The 23,635-nt window shown below is 51.2% G+C and overlaps 1 protein-coding gene across 2 annotated transcripts in view; it reads right to left on the bottom strand.

Moving 5' to 3' along the window:
- RBM27 (RNA binding motif protein 27) overlaps positions 1-23,635 on the bottom strand; it is a 102,387-nt gene that overhangs the window by 51,549 nt on the left and 27,203 nt on the right. Inside the window, exons 5-12 of one of the 2 annotated variants that reach the window (XM_040406166.1) lie at positions 23,479-23,514; positions 22,180-22,352; positions 9,984-10,247; positions 8,724-8,948; positions 7,518-7,655; positions 5,868-6,017; positions 5,594-5,738; positions 3,242-3,244 (exon numbers count right to left, since the gene is read on the bottom strand). In XM_040406166.1, the coding sequence (XP_040262100.1) occupies positions 3,242-3,244; positions 5,594-5,738; positions 5,868-6,017; positions 7,518-7,655; positions 8,724-8,948; positions 9,984-10,247; positions 22,180-22,352; positions 23,479-23,514 (1,134 nt within the window). The remainder of the gene's footprint in view (positions 1-3,241; positions 3,245-5,593; positions 5,739-5,867; positions 6,018-7,517; positions 7,656-8,723; positions 8,949-9,983; positions 10,248-22,179; positions 22,353-23,478; positions 23,515-23,635) is intronic. The other variant, XM_040406173.1, reaches the window with a different exon arrangement.

The following is a 23,635-nucleotide window of genomic DNA, read 5'->3' as shown; positions in this document are numbered from 1 at the left end:
GCATTGGGGGACACAGCACCATGGTATATGCCCAGCTGCCACTAGGAGGCTGACACTAGAAACAAAAAAGTGTTGGCTATGCCCCTCTGCAAGAGCCGAGATACACCAGTCGGTACAAAAGCAGTAGGAACGCCACACACCTGAACAAACAGAAACTGAACGCCAACAAGTCTTCAACTGGGGAACCCAACGACCACAAATCGCCGGGACCACAACAAGAAGAAACTCAATAAGAAAATGGGCGGGATCTGTGTCCCCCAATGCCTACTACGAGAAAAGGATTTTACGGTGAGTACAAAAAATCCATTTTTCTCGTGCATGGCATTGGGGGACACAGCACCATGGGACGTCCCAAAGCAGTCCCTGAGGGAGGGAAGAAGAACGCCATGTCGCCAATCTAAAGCACAGCTGCTTGCAGAACCTTGCGCCCCAGGCTAGCGTCAGCGGAAGCCAGAGAATGAATGTGGTAAAACTTAGAGAAAGTGTGAACTGACGCCCAGGTGGCGGCCCGGCAGACCTGGGAAGCAGATGCCTGATGACGCACTGCCCAGGAAGCCCCAACTGCCCTAGTCGAATGAGCGGTCAACCTGGAAGGGGGAGCACGGCCCTTTGCGATATAGGCCTCCTTGACAGCCGACCGAACCCAGCGAGAGATGGTGGCCTTGGAGGCAGGCAAACCCCTACGAGGACCCGCCGGGACCACGAAAAGGGAATCCGAACGACGGAAGGGTTCCGTGAGGCGAAGGTACAGGCGAAGGGCCCGAACAACATCAAGGAAATGGAGGGATTTCTCCCTAGGGTGAGAAGGATTAGGGAAGAAAGAGGGAAGGACGATCTCTTCATTGATATGAAACGAGGAAACCACCTTTGGAAGGAAAGAGGGAACGGGACGCAACACCACCTTGTCCTGATGGAAAACCAGGAAAGGCGAACAGCAAGAAAGCGCCGCCAGTTCGGAAACCCGGCGGATGGAGGTGACTGCCACTAAGAAGGCCACCTTGAACGAGACAAAACGACAGAGATATCTCTGCCAAAGGCTCGAAGGGAGAAGACTGAAGGGCGTCAAGGACGAGATTCAGGTCCCACGGCTCCACTGGAAAACGAAAGGGAGGGGCTCGGCGAGCGACACCCTGTAGAAAAGTCCTAACCTGAGCCCGCGAGGCCACGGGACGTTGGAAAAGGACTGAGAGGGCCGAAATCTGTCCTCTGAGAGAAGCCAGGCGAAGACCCTTCTCAAAACCGGCCTGAAGGAAGGCCAGAACGTTAGGGACGGAGAAATGGAGAGGGCGGAAACGCCCAGACTCGCACCAGGCAAAATACGCTCTCCAGGTCCGGTAGTAAATACGGGCTGACTGGGGTTTGCGAGCGTGAAGCATCGTCTGAATGACAGAATCCGAGAGGCCACGGGACTTCAAGACCGCGGTCTCAACGGCCACGCAGTCAAACGAAGCTGAGGTAAATTCGGGTGGTACAGAGGACCCTGTGAAAGGAGATCGTGGCGCAGAGGAAGTCGCCACGGGACGTCGGCGAGCAGAAACACTAGGTCTGCGTACCACGCCCTGCGGGGCCAATCCGGAGCCACCAGGATTGCCGAAACCCGGGCTGCCTTGAGACGCTTGAGCACTCGGGGCAGGAGGGGAATGGGGGGGGAACAGGTACAGAAAGTTGAACTGAGACCAAGGCAGAACTAGGGCGTCTACCGCGAAAGCCTGAGGGTCTCTGGACCGCGCGACATAGCACGGGATCCTGTGGTTGAGACGTGACGCCAAAAGATCCACGTCCGGAGTTCCCCATCGGTGACAAAGTTGGATGAACACCTCTGGGTGTAGAGACCATTCGCCCGGGTCGACTAGCTGACGACTGAGGAAGTCTGCCGCCCAATTGTCGACCCCGGGAATGTGCACCGCGGAAAGGACGGGAACGTGGGTCTCCGCCCAGCGCAGGATATGGGAGGCTTCCTGCAAGGCCATCACGCTCCTGGTGCCCCCTTGGTGGTTCAGATAAGCCACGGCGGTGGAATTGTCTGTTTGAACCCGGACCGGGAGACCGCGAAGACGTGGGGTCCAGTGAGACAGTGCCAGGAAAATTGCCCTGAGCTCGAGCACATTTATCTGCAGGGAGGACTCCTGAGCAGACCAAAGACCCTGGACTGTGAGAGAGTCGAGGACCGCTCCCCAACCCGAGAGGCTGGCGTCCGTCGTGATCACCCGCCAACTGGGGGGAAGAAAGGAACGGCCCAGGGACACCGTCCGAGGAAGCAGCCACCAGGAGAGGTCCTGGCGAAGCTGGAGAGGGAGACGAACCAGGCGATCGAGACCTGCTTGGGACTTGTCCCACCTGGATAGGAGAAACAACTGAAGGTCCCGGGAGTGGAATTGGGAATAGGGAATGGCTTCGAAGGAAGCCACCATCCTCCCCAGGACGCGCATACACGTCCTGATAGTCAAGGTGGACGGGCCGCGGAGAAGCGTCACCCCCGCCTGAAGGGAGGCAATCTTCTCTGGGGGGAGAAACACCCGCCCGAGGAGAGTGTCGAAAATCATGCCCAGGAAGGGCATCTTCTGGCATGGGACGAGGGAGGACTTGGAGTGGTTGACGAGCCACCCGAACTGAGCAAGAGCTGAGAGGGTGATGTGCAGGGTGGACAGGTTGTCCTCCAACGACGGGGCCCGAATCAGAAGGTCGTCCAGGTAAGGTACCAAAGCGACCCCCCTGGCACGTAGAAGGGCCATGAGAGGCGCCAACACCTTGGTGAAGACCCTCGGAGCAGAGGCCAGGCCGAAGGGCAGGGCTACGAATTGGAAATGGAGAACCTACCGCGAAGCGAAGGAACCTTTGGTGGGAGAGGGCAATGGGGACGTGGAGATAGGCGTCCTGAATGTCGATGGACGACAGGAACTCGTCCACCTCCAAGGAGGCGATCACCGACCGGAGGGATTCCATACGAAAGTGACGGACCCGGACAAAGTGATTCAGCGCCTTCAGATCCAGGATAGGACGGAGTGAACCGTCCTTTTTGGGAACCGTGAATAGATTCGAATAGAACCCCCGAAAGCGTTCTGATTCTGGAACCGGAACGATGACCCCTAGAGAGCGAAGGGAACGAATGGCCTGAAAAAAAATCTTCTGCCCTGGAGGGGGACCTGGGGGCGACGTCAGAAAGAACCGTCCCGGCGGAAGATCGGAAAATTCGATCCTGTATCCGGAGGAGACTACCTCCAGAACCAAGCGTCTTCTACACTTGCTTGCCAGACGTCCTAAAAAGGCGAGCAGACGCCCTCCCACCTTGACAGAGTCATGCGGAAGGAGGTTTAGTGGACTGGGGGCGAGCAGGTTTGGGCTTGGCATGCCAGGAGGGCTTGGCCTTAAAGGAAGGCCTGGAGGACTTCTTGTCAGATCGGGCAGGGGGGGCCCGAAAGGACTGCGCCCAAGAGGACGACCCAGGAAAGCGACGGCGGCGAGGCTGATTCTGGGGAAGAAGAGAGCTCTTACCGCCAGTGGCCTCCGAAATGAGCTCCTCCAAACGCTTCCCAAAGAGCTTCCCACCGAGAAAGGGAAGGGAAATCAGGGCCTTCTTGGAGGCGGAATCTGCCGCCCAAGAACGAAGCCAGATGGTGCGGCGAATGGCCACAGAGTTAGCGGCCGCACGGCCGGATCGGTGGGCCGATTCCATAGAGGCATCGCAAAGAAATTTGGACGCCTGGTAAATTTGAGAGGCAAGCATTGCCAGTTCCCCTTGATCAGAGTCTGGGGGTAAGGCGCGAACAAGCTGTTTTGCCCAGATAGCGCAAGCCTTAGCCACCCAGGAGGCGGCAAACGCAGGGCGGATGGCGGCACCCGCTGCGATGAAAAACAGACTTGGCCAAAGAGTCGACCCGTTTGTCAGCAGGATCCGACAAGGAAGCCGCGTCAGCCAGGGGAAGGGTAGTAGCCTTCGCCAGGCGAGCAACCTGAGGGTCCACCAGAGGAGGAACCGTCCAGGTGTTGACAGATTCCTCAGAAAAAGGATAGGGGACGTCAGAGGCCTTGGTAAGATGAAGGCGCCGATCAGGATGACGCCACTCCTTAGCCAGAAGCGCGTCCAGATCCTCGTGATTCGGGAAGACCAGAGTGGAACGTCTAGCCCGGCGGAAGGACACCGACTCCAGGGAGGAGGAGGAGGAGGGAACGTCCTGCACATGGAGCGCGTCACAGGCGGCTTTGATGAGGTCCTGAATGGCCGCAGACACCGCCGAGCACCGCTCTGATTCAGAATCAGAAGCGGAGGAGTCCCCAGGAACGGCGGAAGCGGCTGAAGAAGAAATTTCGCCCGACTCAGACCTAACCGGGGAGTGATCCGGGGTAGCTGAGGAAGAATGGGACCCGGCCGAGGCTGTGCGAGGTCGCTTGCTGGACCTCGTACCAGAGCGGGAACGGACTTCCCCGGCAGGGGGTCCCTGGCCGAGGCGGCCGCAATCTGAGCGGGCAAGCGGTCCAAGGACTGCGCTAGGGATTGGGAGAGGCTGGCAAGGTTACCTATGGCCTGGGATAGGGTAGCAGCCCATTCCGGAAGGACCGACAAGGAGGGGGCCGCAGGGGCGGACTGGGTGGGCCCGGGGGGAAGGCACTGCACGCAGAGAGAGGAAGACTGACCACATGGGAACTTCCTATTACACACAGAACAGGCGTAATGAGTGGAAATGGCGGCAGGGGGAGTGGGGGCCCGACCAGAAGAAGACATGAGGTGGGCAGTGGGCAGTGTTTATTCACACTACGCAAGCCAATCACTGATAGGACAGCCATTTGGACTCTTAAATGAATTAATTATAAGTCTATTTTTCCACAAATCTATATAAATCAATCTGCTCAGCTGCTCCTGCTCTACAACATTGTGCCCGCTTATCAGACATCATGTACACCTTTGGAGGCAATTTTTTTTTTTTTAGGATTGCGTTTCTGATTTTGGGCTAAAAGCTATTTTATTTAATTGGTCTTTATCTTTATTAAAAATATTGATCCATTCTGTCACAAAGGGTTAACTGCAGGTAAAGCGCTGCAGGCAGCGTTTTGGTGTCCGCCTTCAGAGCGGAATGGAGACTGAACGGAGGCAAACTGATGCATTCTGAGCGGATCCTTTTCCATTCAGAATGCATTAGGGCAAAACTGATCCGTTTTAGACCGATTGTGAGAGCCCTGAACGGATCTCGCAAACGGAAAGCCAAAACGCTAGTGCGAAAGTAGACTTACTTTCACTTTGTGCAGGTCATCTGATAACCCGTATCTCTAATTTACTAAGAGGTCATAAACACTTATTTAAGCCACCTTCTTATCAGTAAGATCAGAACTGAGCTATATTAAGGAGTCTGGTCTGCTCCTCAGATGACAGAAAATCCACAGACAGCTAGAAGAGCATCTCAGCTTAGTACACAAAAAAGGATTCCATATACTTAATGAAGAGAAATTAAAAAAAATTAAAAAAATTTGCTCAAAAAAGGACAATGCAATAATAAAAAATAAAAAACATTGCCCCCAAAGGTGTACATAGCCTTTAAACGTGACAGCTTCCCTTTACCAATATAGCTGTAAAATACAAAACATGCTTTAATGTCCTTACTTGTCTATCCAGGGTTTCTTTGCAAAAGGCCCATCATTGGTATTACCGAGTGCTCTTTTCCTGTCCGGCTCCACCACCACTCTGTTGAGGTTACTATTTACAGGCGTAGAAGCTGGTGGCTCCGTTTGTATGACAATATTAGCAGCTAGACAAAAGGACATACTTATCACTACATAATTCTGCTTAATGTCCAATAATAGCTAACATCCAGCAAAAATGTGATAAAAAGCCAGTGCTAACTGCCTCACTCCAATACAGGAGGCTGACCACCAACCTCTCGGTGCAGTATCCATGTCACAAGATGTCAGCCCAATTAAATTTGGCCTCTGTGTTGGCGCCCGTGTGAAAAACTGCCGGTATCCAGTTCTACCAGTGTTTGTAAGACTAGGTGCTTCAGGATTGTACCCGTCAGGCTCATACGTATCTAGAAAAAAAATAAAATAATAATAAATTATTGTATTAATAAAGACAGAAATTACAGCCGAAGTCTACAGAATATATTAGGGGAGGAATCCGGTCTAAATAAGACCTTCCACACACCTTCAACAGCTGTAGGGTGAACCCTCTTTCAGCTGACAGCTATTCCATACACAAGTGGACTGGGTGAAAGTTAGAAGGAGGCCCCCTTTATACATTAGTTGGATGGTCAGGCCAAAACCATTGTGTTCCAACTTCCAACAACAATAATATAATAGGTGTCTTAAAAGGGTTTTCTAGTTATATTAAATTATAGACAGGGGATAACTATTAGATTGGTGGGGACCTAACCGCTGGGACTTGCGCTGATCAGGAGAACGGAGGCCCCCATACCCAGCAGAGCACCCTCGAAATGAAGAGTGGCCGGTCAGGCATGCGCTCAGCAGCCATTCATTTATATGGCAGTTCTCGGTTATCTCCAGAACTCCCACAGAAATGAAGGGGGCGGCTGAGTGCATGCGTGACGAATGCTCTGCCCATTTCGGGGCAGCTCCAAGGGGTATGGGGGCCCCATTCTCATAAATCAAGTGGGTCCCAGCGGAAGGACTCTTAACTGTTCTAATAGTTATCCCCTAAACCTTTGGATAGGGAATAACTGAAAGAGTTGTGCAGCAATTTATATTGATCACATATCCTCAGGATAAGTTATAAATATCTGATCGGCGGGGGTCTGACACCTGGCAACCCTGACTATCCACTATGAAGTGCAGTGTGATACAAGTACCGGTTCCATTCACTTGAATGGAGCAAGTACTTGTAATTACACAGGAGAAGACACGTAGTGTAAAGACCAGGATTCTGCGACCGCTTGGAGCACGGACTCCTCGTCAAACAGTTGATCGGCAGGGGTGCCATATTGCACTGTCGAGTGGCTAGTCTGGAGGGGTAGCCATGCATGTGTGGCTCTCCATTCATTTCTACAGGACTTTAGAAAACAGACTAGCACACCGTTTGGAGATTGGTGAAGGACCAACATCTATGGACCACTGATGACATCCTATGGATACGTTGTAAAAGGTTTATGATGAGTTGGCCAGGGTATGGAAACAGACCAGCATGGTGTGCAACACAGTTTCCCTCACTCCCATAGATGTGAATGGGAGCTACAGAAACATGACCGAATCAAAAAGATTGAGAATGACAGTCTCTGATTTCTTTATTTTTTATCTTAAAAGGAATTTTTTTTTTTTTTTTTAAAAGCTACGAACAACCCCCAAGCCTTGATGTTCAGTACTAGACTACAGGAGCTAGGGGTACCTTCCTCTAAACCTTCCTCTAAACCAGGAGGAAGATCATTTGACCATATCTTTGCTCACTGAAGGCCAAGGTCATTACTGCTATGGGTAAATGTCAAGACCTATTCTAAAGAGCTAACCGATGAAATACCATGAGAGACGTGCGGATATTCTGATGACAAAGAGAAGGGTAGTGAGAAAGTGATGCTTACGTTCTGAAACTGAGTAGAGCAGATTCTGAGGAGGTAATGGAGGTGGTAGTCTTCCTCCTACTGGCGCAAGACTGGGCACAGTACTTGTTCCTGGCTGTTCACGGTTATTTACAAAGCCTGAATGCGTTAATGGAAGTCCTGCATGTTTGGAAGCAAAATATATTTATATATCAGGGTAAATTTTCCCCAGAACCAACAAAGTACATACAACGGTCAAAAATCTGTGGTAGCTGTATCTAAACTGGTGCCAAGGAAAAGTGGAGTAGTTGTCCAAGGCAGCCAATCAGATTTCACCACTCAATCGTGAAAGCTCCATTGGAAAATGAAAGCAGACATCTAATTGTTTGGCATTTTCCTCTGCACCAATCTAAATACGTTGACCCTTCTACGTCCTAAACCACGTTTTGCTTCTTATCACTCGCGTCCCAATGTCTACTCTATACAGTATGTAAATAATCAGATTTTTTTTACTATGTCCAGCTGCAAAACAACAAGGCATCCAACTACGATGACTCCGTATAATGGCCACATACATGAGACCGCGCTCTCTTACATGAATATGTGCACATGGATTGGCTGAGTTACCAAGTCAGTCATGTCAAGCAATGGTTTTTGTACTGTGAAAAAGGATCAGCATACTGAAATTGAATACGTTCAATCCTTCCCACTTCCTGCCCACTAACAGTAGAAATGAGGGGCTCAGTCGACTTTTATCTAATGAATTTGGCCTTGTTTACACAGTTGTATCACTAAAGTGGTTGTGCCAAGTTTAGAAGTTATCCACAGGACATAACTAATTAATTGCAGGAAGGGAGTCCGACTCCTAGGTCCCCCACTAATCCTAAGAATAGAGCTGCTCCATTTGATCTCTATGGGTCCACTGGAAATGGCAGAGTACAGCGCTTGGCTATTTCCGGTGGTCCCATAGAGACTAAATGGAGCAGCAGAGCCCACATGCATCCTGTTCTCAGGATCGTAGGGGTTCCCAGCGGGCAGACCCCCAGTGATTGGTTAGTTAACCGCTATCCTGTGGGTAGAGGATAAACTTGGCACAACCCCTTTAATCATTAACCTCATATCCCGATTACAACTTTCAGGTGTATTACAGAAGGAGACCTGTACTGTGGACTGTGAAAAGTCGTGTTAGAACACAAAAAAAAAAAAAAAAAAAAAAAAAAAGAGATGATCCAGACATCTGATACTTACTTGGACCAGGATGGACAGCAGGAGGAGGCTGGGTCATCGGCCGTGGAACTGGCATTCTCATATTATGAGCTGGGGTAGGCATGGGAGGCATGAGAATACCAGGTGGTGGAAGTCCGGGTGGAGGAGGGAAAGGAATCATGCTGGGCAATGAGACCTCATCAACTATCAAAGGGTCATTTCCATGATCAAATTGGCAAAGGTCACCAAGAACACAATATCCTCGTTCTGAAAGATAGAATAAAAACAATAAAATTGCCTTTAAAAATATCTGTTATTTTAGGACTAAAATATGGTAATTGACTGATTAAGGGCATCCTCTAAAATAATTATTTTGAGCGTGGGACATGTAACAATACATTTCTGCTAAGGGTACTTTCACACTAGTGTTTTTGTTTTCCGGTATTGAATTCCGTCACAGGAGCTCAAATCCGGAAAAAAAATAAAAAATAATAATTCAGTTTTATCCCAATGCATTCTTACGTTTTTTAGACGGAGAAAATACTGCTGCATGCTGCAGTATTCTCTCCGGCCAAAAATACTGAACACTTGAAGTGCATTAGAGCCGGATCTGGCATTAAGTGTTCCGGCAAAACTGATCCAGCTTTCTGGTCTGCGCATGCGCAGACCTTTAAAAGTAAAAAATTTATACCGGATCCGTTTTTCCGGATGACATCGGAGAGACGGATCCGGCATTTCAATGCATTTGTCAGACGGATCAGCATCCGGATGCGTCTCACAAATGCCATCAGTTTGCATCCGGATTGCCGGATCCGGCAGGCAGTTCCGGCGACGGAACTGCCTGCCGGCATCCTCTGCCGCAAGTATGAAAGTACCCTAAATCAATCACTTGCAGCAGCCAAATAGTTTTTCATCTATTGCAAATGAGCGCTATTATTTTCCTCCAATACTTTCGACGGGCTGCTGCTTGTGTAAAGCTTGCCCAGTGTTAGTGTCTTCTCTAGAGTGCTGGCAGTCATTGCATCTGTAGTGCGGAAGGGGCTGCAAGTGACAGCAGCAAGAAACAACACAGTCTGTTAGCGCCCTGTAAAGCCTTAAGATACTTCTGTCCATGTTGCCACCCCACCTGACCTAATGCCACCTTGTAAAGTGCTAGGTGGCATTATCACAATTTGACAATATATGAGCATGGGTTGCAAATAAGATTTATTTTTTGTTTTATTTCTGTATGTTAAAGGTGTGAAAACTGTCGGCGAAAGGGTTACTAAAGAGAAAAAAGAAGGGTCTAAAACCATTGCTTACCATCGTAATCTCTGCAGCGTCGTTTGGGGGGTGGGTTTCTAGTAAAAGAATTGGGAGGGTTGTGGTTGTTATAGTAATTAGACCAGATCTCTGTTGTGCTCTCGGGGTGGTGAGCAGGTGCGATGACAGTCACAGTGCTGGGTATAGCCTGCCCACCAGAGGAATACTGCGGCTCGTTGGAGATGCTTGCAGGCTGTGAAGCTGGAGCGTAGGTGGACTCCAGATTGCTTCTTTCAGACTCAAACTTCGACCTCTCCCGGTGATCTAGGGAAAGGATTTGTCTGGAGTTTATTTTTTGCCATTCAACAGGGTTACACATACAGAACATAACTTATTGTTGCGCCATAATGCAAGATTTAACAACCAAGCTGCAATCTATGGAGGGCATGTGCAAATCTACTGTATCAAACCACAAGCACCGCATGTACATACCGCTGTAAGAGCTTCAGCCTGTCATGTCCTCTAGAACCTGACTGTACCCGCTGTTGCAGTGTACTGGTTCCGCTACTTTCAGCATCCGATATGCTATCCAGGCCGTGCACTGGTTGACTGCCTGCTGCATGTTCCGAAAAAAAAATTAAAGAAAACTCTCCAGTTCTGGAACCGGTGGCAAGGCAACTACAGCGCCAGGTAACAGTGGTTGCCCTTTCTAAAGCGTGTCACAAGATCCTCTTTAATGGGGGTCTATAAATGAATGGAGTGTGTGCGTCTCCTACATATAGTCCACTGGGAACTCTATGGCATTTTGTATAATTTCCTTTCACAATCCCCTCCACATTGTAGAATGCATTCAGCAGCAATCTCAGAAACAAAGGTTCAGCAAAAAGATGTACAAAAAGGGATTTTTGGCCTGATTTTTCAATATCACTATGCCCCCCCCCCCATCCCCCTGTGATCATGGCCCAATTTAGCAGACATTACCCATATGATTTTAAACTCCGTTCTAAAAAAAAAAGTGGCGTGCCCTGTCCAAACTCGTCACAAAGCGCATTCACAAACCACAAACTGCCTTTTCTAACAGGAACGTATTTGAGCACAGAACAAATGCTGGAATGACATTGCTTTATATAGCACTTTTTACCCCCGCACTCCCAGCAAGCGTTCCCTATAAAAAAAACAGCCACCTGGCGTCAGGAGAAAGGTGCGGAACGAAGATTACTACATTACAGCAAGTGTCCAGTAAAATAAAATTTATCTATAGAAAATATATAACTGAACAATACATTACTTGTCCACGCAATCACTTGGGTAACTTGATTCATTTGCACGCAAGACCACCCATTGCTGCTGTACCAGTGGTCCATTGGAGCCAAACTGGCCCCTGCATCAGTGGCACATAAGAGTGTTGTGTCTTCTTATACAGGCAGCACATGAAAATCTCTGAACAATACCTCACACCTATGAAAATGCTCACATTTGCAGCAATACACTAGTGAATAATTAGACAAACTAGGTTATATTTGGCCAAACTCCCCAAGCTGAGGCTTCATCTAAAGGGGACTTAATTGCTATAAAAGCAAAAGTACTCCTTCATACTAAATGGGAAAGATAACAAATACAGGCTACGGGAAAGGGAACAAGAAACACTTGGGGGGGAGGGGGGTGTATCAAAAAGTCGAGACCAGTGGGTGAGCCGAATTTGTCTTCTTTTACGGCACTTTACTGGTGCAAAAGACTGAAGCGTGGAACTGCGGTAGATTTTAGACCTGGCCAGGACCGCTGGGGGATTGCACCTAAATTTATGAGCATGCCTGTGCATCATAAATTAGGCGCATCTTCCGGGTGCACAGAGGATAATGTATGATAAATCCCCCCAATGGTGTAGCCTACCTGAACAGCATTTCCAAATAAATGAAAGAAATCAAGTATATTTAAGTCAATGTGTCATGTGAAAAATTCTACGCAGCCGTTTCTAAGGGTTGTGACTTCCTGCAGTATATTTGCGGCAGTCTTCAGTGCTGTATAAGAAACATCAGACCCCTGATGGACCACATTAAAGACAGTGGGTCTGTCGGTGACTGCTTGGATCTGACGCAGCACGGCTTCTAGCTGGGTCTCTTGTAGAATTGCTTTGTTAGGTATTTTGTACTTCTAAATACTACGTTTCTTACAATGTACACAAAACATAATTTCCACCCCACTTATGCTAAAAGGGGACGTTTATAGGACAAATTGTCACAATTATGCAGACTAGTCAAAACTGTGCAGTGTCCAACTTTCTTAAGGCCTCATGCACATGACCATGGTTTGGGTCCACATCCGAGTCAGATGCGCACTTTCGTTCCACAGCCCTGCACAAAATAGAATACGTCCTAATCTTGTCCGTTTTACTGACGAGGTTAGGACAGCTCTATTGAGGGCACTTTGCGGAATGCACACGGCCAGCATCAGTGTTTATCGTATTCATCCCCTAGATACTGAAAAAAACCGTACTGTTGCATGCCATAATAAACTACATATTTTCCTTCTATCTTTATGGCCTACAGTCTCCCCCCCCCCCCCCAATTCTCTGTATTCACTAGGCCCCTTGGGTCTCCTCAAGGTTCCCTGTACTCGTGTGTGCCAAGGAAAGCCGAGGGGATGCAGCAACTGGGCAAGCAGCAAAATCATACATGTCACACAGCACTGAGGAACACTATAGTAAAACAGCGGCTGGATTTAGATTTGCTAATCTATATTACAAAAAAAAAAAAGCCACAATGAGCGATGCCTGATATTATGGGAGTTCCCTTTTTAAGTCACCTCTGGAAACGCCTATCTCCTTGGGCAGTGATGGCTGCTCTCCGTCACTCCAGCTGTGGAAAATCTACCACTCCCAAGATGTACACTTGCTTGGCTGTTCTCAGAACTCCATAGAAATGAATGGAGCATGCTGGGAGTCGTAGTTTCACCACATCTCAAGAGGAAATTTCCACCTGGGACATTTATGGCGTAGTCACAGGATATACCATAAAAGTGTCCAATAGGCACAGGTACCACTTCTGGAACCAGTGCTCATCTCCGGGTCTGTGGTTCTCTCCATTCAATTCATAAGCTGAGTCAGTGTGCTTTTATTTTCTAAAGTGCCATTGCAGTGAATGGATAGAGCCGAGCATGCACAGCCACCCCACTGTTCTCGGCTGGACGAAGACAGGAGAGGTTCCCAGGGGGTGAGACGTACATAACAGACCACTTAAGGCATATGGAACATCTCCTTTAAGGTAAACTGGTGTAAATATGTCTATTTTAGGAGTTGATTCTCACATTTCATTAAAATGAAAAAACTTGATTTTTGTATAACTTACCAGTAAAATCTCTCTCTCGCTCTTCAAAACTGTTAAGCCCCTCCTCCACAGCTATACCCTCAGCCTGGAGAGAGAGAGACTGCCAGTTGCGTGTCCAAGTAGTGAGAAAAGGCAATGACCAACAATGTGGAACCAACCAGCCAACTACCTAACGGGGTAAACAAAGTCTGTAACCGTGTAGAAAAAACAAATGGGTGGGTGCTGTGTCCCCCAAGGAAGAACGAGAAAGATTTTACTGGTAAGTTATACAAAAATCTTGTTTTCTCGCCCATTTTCCTTGGGGGACACAGGAGACCTTGGGACGTCCGAGAGCAGTCCAAGAGGGGAGGGACCACGGCTCAAGAACCGCCACACGCAAAAACCAGGCGGCCCAAGGCAGCATCCGCCGATGCATGAGTATGCACCCTGTAGAACTTGGCAAAAACATGCAAGAAAGACCAGTGGCCGCCGTGCACAAATGTTCGGCTGAAGCCCGATGTCTCTGGGCCCAAGAGGCACCTACCGCTCTGGTGGAATGAGCAGCGACACCGAAAGGCGGAACCTTGCCCCTGGTGCGGTAACCTCAGCAATAGCCAATTTATGAAGCGGCCGAAAGCCACCTTGGAGGCCAGCAACCCTATGCGCGGACCTTCCGTTACCACAAAAAGAGTCCAAGTGCCGAAAGAAGCCGGTGATCTCCAAGTAAATCTTCAAGGCCCGAACAACGTTCAAGCAGCGCAGTGTCCGTTCCCAGGGGTGGAAAGGACGATGGCCTCGTCGAGAAGAAAGGCAGATACCACCGTCAGAAGGAAGGAACGAACGGGATGAAGAACAGCCTTCTAGTGGGGAAGGACCGAAAGGCTCGGAACAAGAAAAAAAGCAGCTAATTCAGACACCCGTCTGAGAGACATGATGGCCACAAGGAACAGGACCTACAGGACAGAAGGCGTAGAGAGATCTTCTGTAACGGCTCGAAGGGGGAAGCTTGGAGCGCCGAGAGCACAGTATTTTGTTCCCAGGGCGCTACCGGGGGACGGTACAGAGGAACCAATGACCGTTCAAGGAACAGAGTCCCAGTCCCAGGCCTACTGGAGAAAGGACCGAACCGCGGGGAGAGAAAGGCGGAGTGGGGAGGGGGGACTCCTCGCTTCACACAGAACCGCAGGTAAGATCTCTAAGTCGGATAATAGTTCCTGGACGAAGCACGGCCAAGAGTGAAAACCAGCGAGCCCGCTGGAAATCGCCTAGGCAAGCGAGAGAAAAAAACAGACCTGATCAGGCGCAGACCAGTAGCACGGGCGGAAGAGTCCGGCAAAGCTGGTCCATCGGCCCACGAGCAACTTCGTCCCGTAGCCACCCGGAGTGGGGGAGAAGAAGAGCGGACGGAAGGAACCGAAAGGGGTCCGTCCAGTAGCCGACAGATGCCAGGACAAGTCAGGCTAAAGTCCATGTCGATGGTGCCACCGGAGGAAGGGGTTCTTCCATTCCTGTGAGGGAGATTTAAGGACAATCATTGACCGAAGAGTAGGGTTGGACGATATCAAAAATATTCCCACGATAACTATATTAAGAAATTTATCGCGATAACGATATATATCGCGATAAATGCCCATTTAGAAGAAAAAAACACTTGGGGCCACAATGAGACATCATACTGTATGGGGGCAGCCGGGCAGCCACAAGGAGACATCATACTGTATGGGGGCAGCCGGGCAGCCACAAGGAGACGTCATACTGTATGGGGGCAGCCGGGCAGCCACAAGGAGACGTCATACTGTATGGGGGCAGCCGGGCAGCCACAAGGAGACGTCATACTGTATGGGGGCAGCCGGGCAGCCACAAGGAGACGTTACACTGTATGGGGGCAGCCACAAGGAGACGTTACACTGTATGGGGGCAGCCACAAGGAGACGTTACACTGTATGGGGGCAGCCACAAGGAGACGTTACACTGTATGGGGGCAGCCACAAGGAGACGTTACACTGTATGGGGGCAGCCACAAGGAGACGTTACACTGTATGGGGGCAGCCACAAGGAGACGTTACACTGTATGGGGGCAGCCACAAGGAGACGTTACACTGTATGGGGGCAGCCACAAGGAGACGTTACACTGTATGGGGGCAGCCACAAGGAGACGTTACACTGTATGGGGGCAGCCACAAGGAGACGTTACACTGTATGGGGGCAGCCACAAGGAGACGTTACACTGTATGGGGGCAGCCACAAGGAGACGTTACACTGTATGGGGGCAGCCACAAGGAGACGTTACACTGTATGGGGGCAGCCACAAGGAGACGTTACACTGTATGGGGGCAGCCACAAGGAGACGTTACACTGTATGGGGGCAGCCACAAGGAGACGTTACACTGTATGGGGGCAGCCACAAGGAGACGTTACACTGTATGGGGGCAGCCACAAGGAGACGTTACACTGTATGGGGGCAGCCACAAGGAGACGTTACACTGTATGGGGGCAGCCACAAGGAGACGTTACACTGTATGGGGGCAGCCACAAGGAGACGTTACACTGTATGGGGGCAGCCACAAGGAGACGTTACACTGTATGGGGGCAGCCACAAGGAGACGTTACACTGTATGGGGGCAGCCACAAGGAGACGTTACACTGTATGGGGGCAGCCACAAGGAGACGTTACACTGTATGGGGGCAGCCACAAGGAGACGTTACACTGTATGGGGGCAGCCACAAGGAGACGTTACACTGTATGGGGGCAGCCACAAGGAGACGTTACACTGTATGGGGGCAGCCACAAGGAGACGTTACACTGTATGGGGGCAGCCACAAGGAGACGTTACACTGTATGGGGGCAGCCACAAGGAGACGTTACACTGTATGGGGGCAGCCACAAGGAGACGTTACACTGTATGGGGGCAGCCACAAGGAGACGTTACACTGTATGGGGGCAGCCACAAGGAGACGTTACACTGTATGGGGGCAGCCACAAGGAGACGTTACACTGTATGGGGGCAGCCACAAGGAGACGTTACACTGTATGGGGGCAGCCACAAGGAGACGTTACACTGTATGGGGGCAGCCACAAGGAGACGTTACACTGTATGGGGGCAGCCACAAGGAGACGTTACACTGTATGGGGGCAGCCACAAGGAGACGTTACACTGTATGGGGGCAGCCACAAGGAGACGTTACACTGTATGGGGGCAGCCACAAGGAGACGTTACACTGTATGGGGGCAGCCACAAGGAGACGTTACACTGTATGGGGGCAGCCACAAGGAGACGTTACACTGTATGGGGGCAGCCACAAGGAGACGTTACACTGTATGGGGGCAGCCACAAGGAGACGTTACACTGTATGGGGGCAGCCACAAGGAGACGTTACACTGTATGGGGGCAGCCACAAGGAGACGTTACACTGTATGGGGGCAGCCACAAGGAGACGTTACACTGTATGGGGGCAGCCACAAGGAGACGTTACACTGTATGGGGGCAGCCACAAGGAGACGTTACACTGTATGGGGGCAGCCACAAGGAGACGTTACACTGTATGGGGGCAGCCACAAGGAGACGTTACACTGTATGGGGGCAGCCACAAGGAGACGTTACACTGTATGGGGGCAGCCACAAGGAGACGTTACACTGTATGGGGGCAGCCACAAGGAGACGTTACACTGTATGGGGGCAGCCACAAGGAGACGTTACACTGTATGGGGGCAGCCACAAGGAGACGTTACACTGTATGGGGGCAGCCACAAGGAGACGTTACACTGTATGGGGGCAGCCACAAGGAGACGTTACACTGTATGGGGGCAGCCACAAGGAGACGTTACACTGTATGGGGGCAGCCACAAGGAGACGTTACACTGTATGGGGGCAGCCACAAGGAGACGTTACACTGTATGGGGGCAGCCACAAGGAGACGTTACACTGTATGGGGGCAGACGGGCAGTTCCCCAGCCTCTGATCAGCCCCTCATGTGCCTCCCAGCCTCTCCCTCTTATCAGCCCCATCTGGTAACCCCCCCCCCCCCCCCCCCTAGTATTAATCATTGGTGGCAGTGGCCACAGGGTCCCCCTCCCCATCATTGGTGGCAGTGCCCCTTCCCCCCAGTATTAATCATTGCTGGCAGTCGCCACCGGGTCTCCCCCAGTATTAATCATTGGTGGCAGTGGCCACAGGGTCCCCCTCCCATCATTGGTGGCAGTCGGCCCCCCCTCCTCCCTCCCCTGTATTAATCATTGGAGGCCACAGGGTCTTCCCCCGATCATCGGTGGCAGTCGGTCACCCCTCCTCCCTCCCCAGTATTAATTATTGGAGGCCACAGGGTCGTCCCCCCATCATTAGTGGCAGTGGGCCCGGGCCCCCCCCTCCTTCCCCAGTATTAATCATTGGAGGCCACAGGGTCGTCCCCCCATCATTGGTGGCAGTGGGCCCGGCCCCCCCCTCCTTCCCCAGTATTAATCATTGGAGGCCACAGGGTCGTCCCCCCATCATTAGTGGCAGTGGGCCCGGGCCCCCCCCTCCTTCCCCAGTATTAATCATTGGAGGCCACAGGGTCGTCCCCCCATCATTGGTGGCAGTGGGCCCCCCCTCCTCTCTCCCTCCCCAGTATTAATCATTGGAGGTCACAGGGTCATCGTCCCCATCATTGGTGGCAGTTTGCAGTTCCGATCGGAGTCCCAGCAGTGTAATGCTGGGGCTCCGATCGGTTACCATGGTAGCCAGGACGCTACTGAAGCTCTGGCTGCCATGGTATGTTAGTGAGCAGCATTATACTCACGTGCGTCGTGGCCGCCGGGCGCTCCTTCTTCTGTCTGTGCGGCGCATTGCTAATGCTTCTAGCATTAGCAATGCGCCGCACAGACCTATGAGAAGGAGCGCCTGGCGGCCACGACGCACGTGACTATAATGCTGCTCACTAACATACCATGGCAGCCAGAGCTTCAGTAGCGTCCTGGCTACCATGGTAACCGATCGGAGCCCCAGCATTACACTGCTGGGACTCCGATCGGAGCTGAAAACTGCCACCAATGATGGGCGGACGACCCTGTGGCCTCCAATGATTAATACTGGGGAGGGAGGAGGCCCTGCCCACATTCCCAGCACCCGACCTCTGAGAGGACGCTGTGATCACCTGAGGGGTTAATTGCGTGGATCACAGCGTCCTCTCAGAGGTCGGGTGCAGGAAATGCGAGTCACAGAATTCCTTCCCTCCCCCACGCTGGCCGAACTGCTGAGAGAGCCGCCGCAAGCGGCCAGCAGGTATCAGGGGCATTTGCACGAGTACAAGTACTCTGCAAATGTCCCGTATCGGTCCATGCTGGGGCGGGCGGCCGCAGATTTAGAAGCGGTCAGCGCCCATGACCGCTTCTATGACGTCACGAAATACCGCGGTATTTATGAAACGGCAATATCGCCATATCGCCGTTTTTTTAATACCGCGGTATATCGTGATACCGGTATATCGCTCAACCCTACCGAAGAGTAGTCCTCAAGCAGGGACAACAGCAGGAAGGGATGTAGAAACGCAATGCGGCTACCCCCAGTACAACAGGAAGATAGTAGTCGCGGAACAAAAAAATGGCAGGTAAGGCAGACACAACTAACCTCGAGACGGATGAGGTATAATTGAGGGCATCATCACTACCTCAGACCCGAGCGAACGGACTACCAGTACAGGGAGTGAGACTACGGCCTACCATTTAAGGGCCAATATGGCAAGGAATAGAAGGTAAGTGCCGGAAGCGCTACCGTTACCACTGTAGAGACCCAGATTCAAGCCTGGGGGTCAACTTACCGCGAAGGTACGTTTACAGCAGGAACCCCGCCTAGAACAGAGAAACGCAATCTGTCACCTAAGCGTGAGGACAGAACACGGTAGGCACGGCAAGTTGGCACACGGCCAGTACAGCTAGTGTGAGCGAGGGAGACGGTCCGAGGTCACAACAGGAACCATCCAAGTCAACAAATATACTCTACCGAGGAGAGGGCTGTGAAGGAACAGCCTCTGAAGCCTGACCAGGGCAGAAGCCACATCGGAGGGATATGCTCTGAGCAGGAGCCAAAACAGAGCCGGTGAGAAGAAGCAGTCGAGGCAGACGCCGGCATAACTCCTCCAACCGAAAGGAGGAGTGGGTAACAGGGTAGTCAGAGTAGGACAGCTCAAAAGGCAGAACACCCAATACTCTGTATGTCGCCCGGCTCACCGGCTCGCAGAAGGCGAACACCCCGAAGAACCCAAGGTGGAGGTCCCCGGACCTGGCATAACCGAAGCACCCAAGAAAAGTTGGGTGACCTTCCAAAGGAGAGCGACCCAAACCTGGCAGCAGAGCGGCACTAAAGTGCAGAGGGCGCCTATAGGAAGGACTCATACCACACCACATCCGAAGAGGAGGGAATGGTAGTAGGTGACGGAACCGTAGTCCTGCCAGAGCCAACTTAGAATTCGAAGGGCGCTGCAGACAGCCCTCTCGTCCATGAGACCGCAGGGAAGCAAAGCAGCAGGAGGGCGTAATGGCTACGCATCCAGCAGCCATGAACACTCCACGGGCGGAAGGGCCAACGAGCATGGTCGATACTGCCACAAGCAGAACCGCAAAATACTGTCCAAACCCGAGAACGAGCGCCGCCTAGCTCGGTGCAGGCAGAGAGCAAGTAGACCGCGTCCGGACCAGGTGGAAGCAGAATGATCACTCCGGAGAAAAGTGTAAGGCATGCGGCTAGCATCGTAACCCAAAGGAAACACGTATGTCGCGGGAGGAAGGGGGACATACGTACGGTCAGCCCCGTAAGCAGTGAGAATGCCAACCCACCTACGGAAGGAGAAGGCATACACAGCCCATACAATGCACAGAGCGCGCATGAATGTTCACCCACTGTAAATATTCACTCTGGGAAGGGGGCCACAAGACTAGTACAGTACGCGATGTAACGCAAGCAGTCCGCCTAGAAAAGGGGGATATGCACCTGGCAGACACTGCATTCGGCAAGAGTGTAAAGGCCCGCCTAAGAAGGGGGTGATGCTCAAGACCAGTACCTACTTCAGAGAAGTAGGGCATACCATATTCCGACCAGAAGGGGGTGATGCCCAAGACCAGTACCGACTTCAGAGAAGTAGGGCATACCATATTCCGACCAGAAGGGGGTCATGCACATGGCCGCACTGAATCCAGTAGGAACGCAGGAAGTCCACCTAGGGAAGGGGGACATGCACATGGATACCATCGCATTAAGTTATAGTGTAATAATCCACCTAACACCATATCCCGTGAGAGTGCAACTACCCCGCCAATGAAGGGGGACATGCACGAGGCCAGCACAGCATGTACAAGGTCAGCCTTGAGTCCCGTGAGTGTGAAAAATTCTGCCTATGGAATGAGGGGTGGTCATGCATATGGCCAGCACCGCATGCAGTGGGAGTGCAAGTCCAGTGAGAGTGCAAGCACCCCGCCGATGGAAGGGGGTCATGCACATAGCCAGCAACGTACCAGCGAGAGAACAACCACAGGCAGTGAGAGCGCATTATGCCGCCTTAGGAAAGGAGGCATGCACATGGCCAGCAGCGAATCCAGTGAGAGTGCATAATTCCACCTATGGAAGGAGGTTGTGCACGTGGCCAGCACCTCCAGTGAGAGTGCAGTATTCCGCCTATGGAAGGGGGGCATGCACATGGCCGGCAGCGGATCCAGTGAGTGCAGCATTCCGCCTATGGAAGGAGGTCATGCACATGGCAGGCAGCGGATCCTGTGAGTGCCGAATTCCGCCTATGGAAAGAGGTTGTGTACATGGCCAGCACCGTAGCCGGTGAAAGTGCAGTATTCCGCCTAAGGAAGGGGGTCGTGCACATGGCCAGCCCGCAGCCAGGGAGAGTGCAGTAGTCCGCCTAGGAAGGGGGGGTCATGCACAAGGCCAGTACCGTAACCGGTGAGTGCGGAATTCCGCCTATGGAAAGGGGACATGCACCTGGTCGACACTGTACTCGGTGGCGGGGTGCAAGATTCCGCCCAGGAAAGAGGGCATGTACTTTAGCCAGTGCCGTGTCCGGGGAGCGCAACATGCCGCCTATGGAAGGGGGGCATGCACATGGCCAGCTCCACCGAGATCAGGCTGCAGCGTCCAGCGCAGCCAACAAGAATGCCATAGCGTACAAACTTGATACGGATATTATTATTTTTATTTTTTTATGACAGCCTCTGAGAGGTAGGAAGGGGCTACCATACAGGCCCACGAGGAAGGTCTGGATCTCAGAGGGCCTCCTCTATACGGGGACCGGCCCATGGAGATGGCCGGTACCTAAGGGGTTAACTGGGATCCGGCATGGGGGCGGTGCAGCGATCCCCTGGGGGAGGAGGAACCTCCAGGCGGGAAGAATTCGCGCCTGGGAGAAGTTCCCTCCCCCTGCGTTGGGCTGGAGAAGCCACTCTCACCATCAGCTATCTTCACCCTCGGTCCGTTCCAGCAGGGTCGCCCCTTCAGCTACTGGCACCGTAGTGGCAGGACGCTGGAAGAGGGACTTGGCGTGCGGGCGACCCTTACACGGGCGGGATGCAGGGGAGCTAGGCTGCCCTGGTCCACCTTGCCTTCTGTGGGGGAGGCAGCAGTGCGGATGACTGGCACTGGCGCAGCTCGACCCCAGGAGAAACAGAGAGGTCTAGTGAGTCTCTGTTGTCCCTGAAGAGAAGAAAAAAAAAAAAATAAAAATTATAAAAAGGAGAGAAAAAAACAGCCCTGCAGAGCAGGGAGTGTCTTGCCTCCTTGGACACTAAGCAAAAACTGGCAGTCTCTCTCTCTAGGCTGAGGGTATAGCTGCTGGAGGAGGGGCTTAACAGTTTTCACTTCGTGTCACGCCTCCTAGGGAGCTGAGCTAGACCCAATGTCTCCTGTGTCCCCCAAGGAAAATGGGCGAGAAAAGTAATTATGAAGCAGCAGGTTTTCAATGCCTCCGAATATTGTCATTACCTCTATTCCTGGTAGACTCCTGGTCCCTGCTCCTTCCTCTGCTGCGGCTCCTACTCCGATTTGTAGACCTGCTTTTGAGAGGACTTTTACTTCTTGCCCTTCTCCAGTCATACTTGTCTCTATGTCTCTCATAGTCCCTCCATTTGCCATCTTCTCTCTTTTTCTCTCTTGTCCTACAAGCACCAAACAAGAATATATACTATAAAGACTTCCACATAAATAAGCCATGACATGAGCATCTGCTTACACTGCTGCTATAAATCATGGATCAGCAAAAACATTTCCGTTACTGATAATACAACCATCTGCATCAGTTATGAACGGATTTAAAATTGCCAAAACGGATCAGTCATGAACTCCATTGAAAGTCAATGAGTGACGGATCCGTTTTCTATTGTGGCATATTGTTGCAGAGAAAACGGATCCGTCCCCAATGACTTGCATTTGGGGTCATGCCAGATCCGTCTTGCTCTGCATCCCAGGACGGAAAGCAAAATACAACATGTTGCAGTTTGCTCTCCAGTATGGGAACACAACTAAACGGAACGGAATGCATTTTGGAGCATTCCGTTCAGTTTTGTCCCCTTTGACAATGAATGGGGACAAAACGGAAGCGTTTTTCCAGTATTGAGCCCCTATGACGGATCTCAATACCGGAAAACTAAACCACTAGTGTGAAAGTAGCCTTAGCATTTCATGTGGACTATAGCATGCGTATCTAACGTGAGCTTCATTTTTATTACTCCTTCTTGTGGAGTGTGTAATCGGTGTGAGGAGTCTTGCAGGCCAGGCAACAAGTCCCCCATATGCCCGGGCGCCTCACACTAAATCTACTTACTTGGCTCCATGCCCCACTCCCGGTCCCCGCACCGCTTCTCCCCATGTGCAAATGCCCAACACCGGATGTTTTCATTGGCGCAAAGGGAGAAGCAGCAGTGGTGGTGTGGAGACCGGGAGCGGTAAGTAGATTCAGTACATTCATATGGGTGGGGCCATTTTTTAGTCTCTAATAACTCTTTTCATTTTGTGGGAAAGATGTGATTAGCTAGAGCATTTATCCAACTTTAACAAAATGTCAAGTTGGATGTCAAGTTGGATGACGATGCTTGAGTGTAAAGGCTTCTGCTATCATACTATATGGGTTTTGGAGTTTGCTCACTAGAGGCTGGACATCTTCTAAATAATCACTACAGAAGAGTAGGCAAAGGGGAGTCAGGCATCAATGCGATAGGTTATCAATGGTAGAGTAATAAATGCTAAAGGCAGCATAGTAAACATGAGATGATTTTTAGTAGTCACCTGACAATCCGCTCCTCCTTGCTTTCATTGAGAGGCCTATGAAATAAGAACAAAAATTAACTATGTAAAAACCACCTTTTATGGTTATTGTTTGGGCAAGACAAAACAGAGCAGCCACGGGAATAACTTCTAGCTTCCACAATAATGAAAAGAAATC

The sequence above is a fragment of the Bufo bufo genome, chromosome 1 (genome assembly GCF_905171765.1).
Source record: "Bufo bufo chromosome 1, aBufBuf1.1, whole genome shotgun sequence".
Lineage (NCBI taxonomy): Eukaryota > Metazoa > Chordata > Amphibia > Anura > Bufonidae > Bufo > Bufo bufo.
This window is presented reverse-complemented; position numbering and strand designations above follow the sequence as displayed.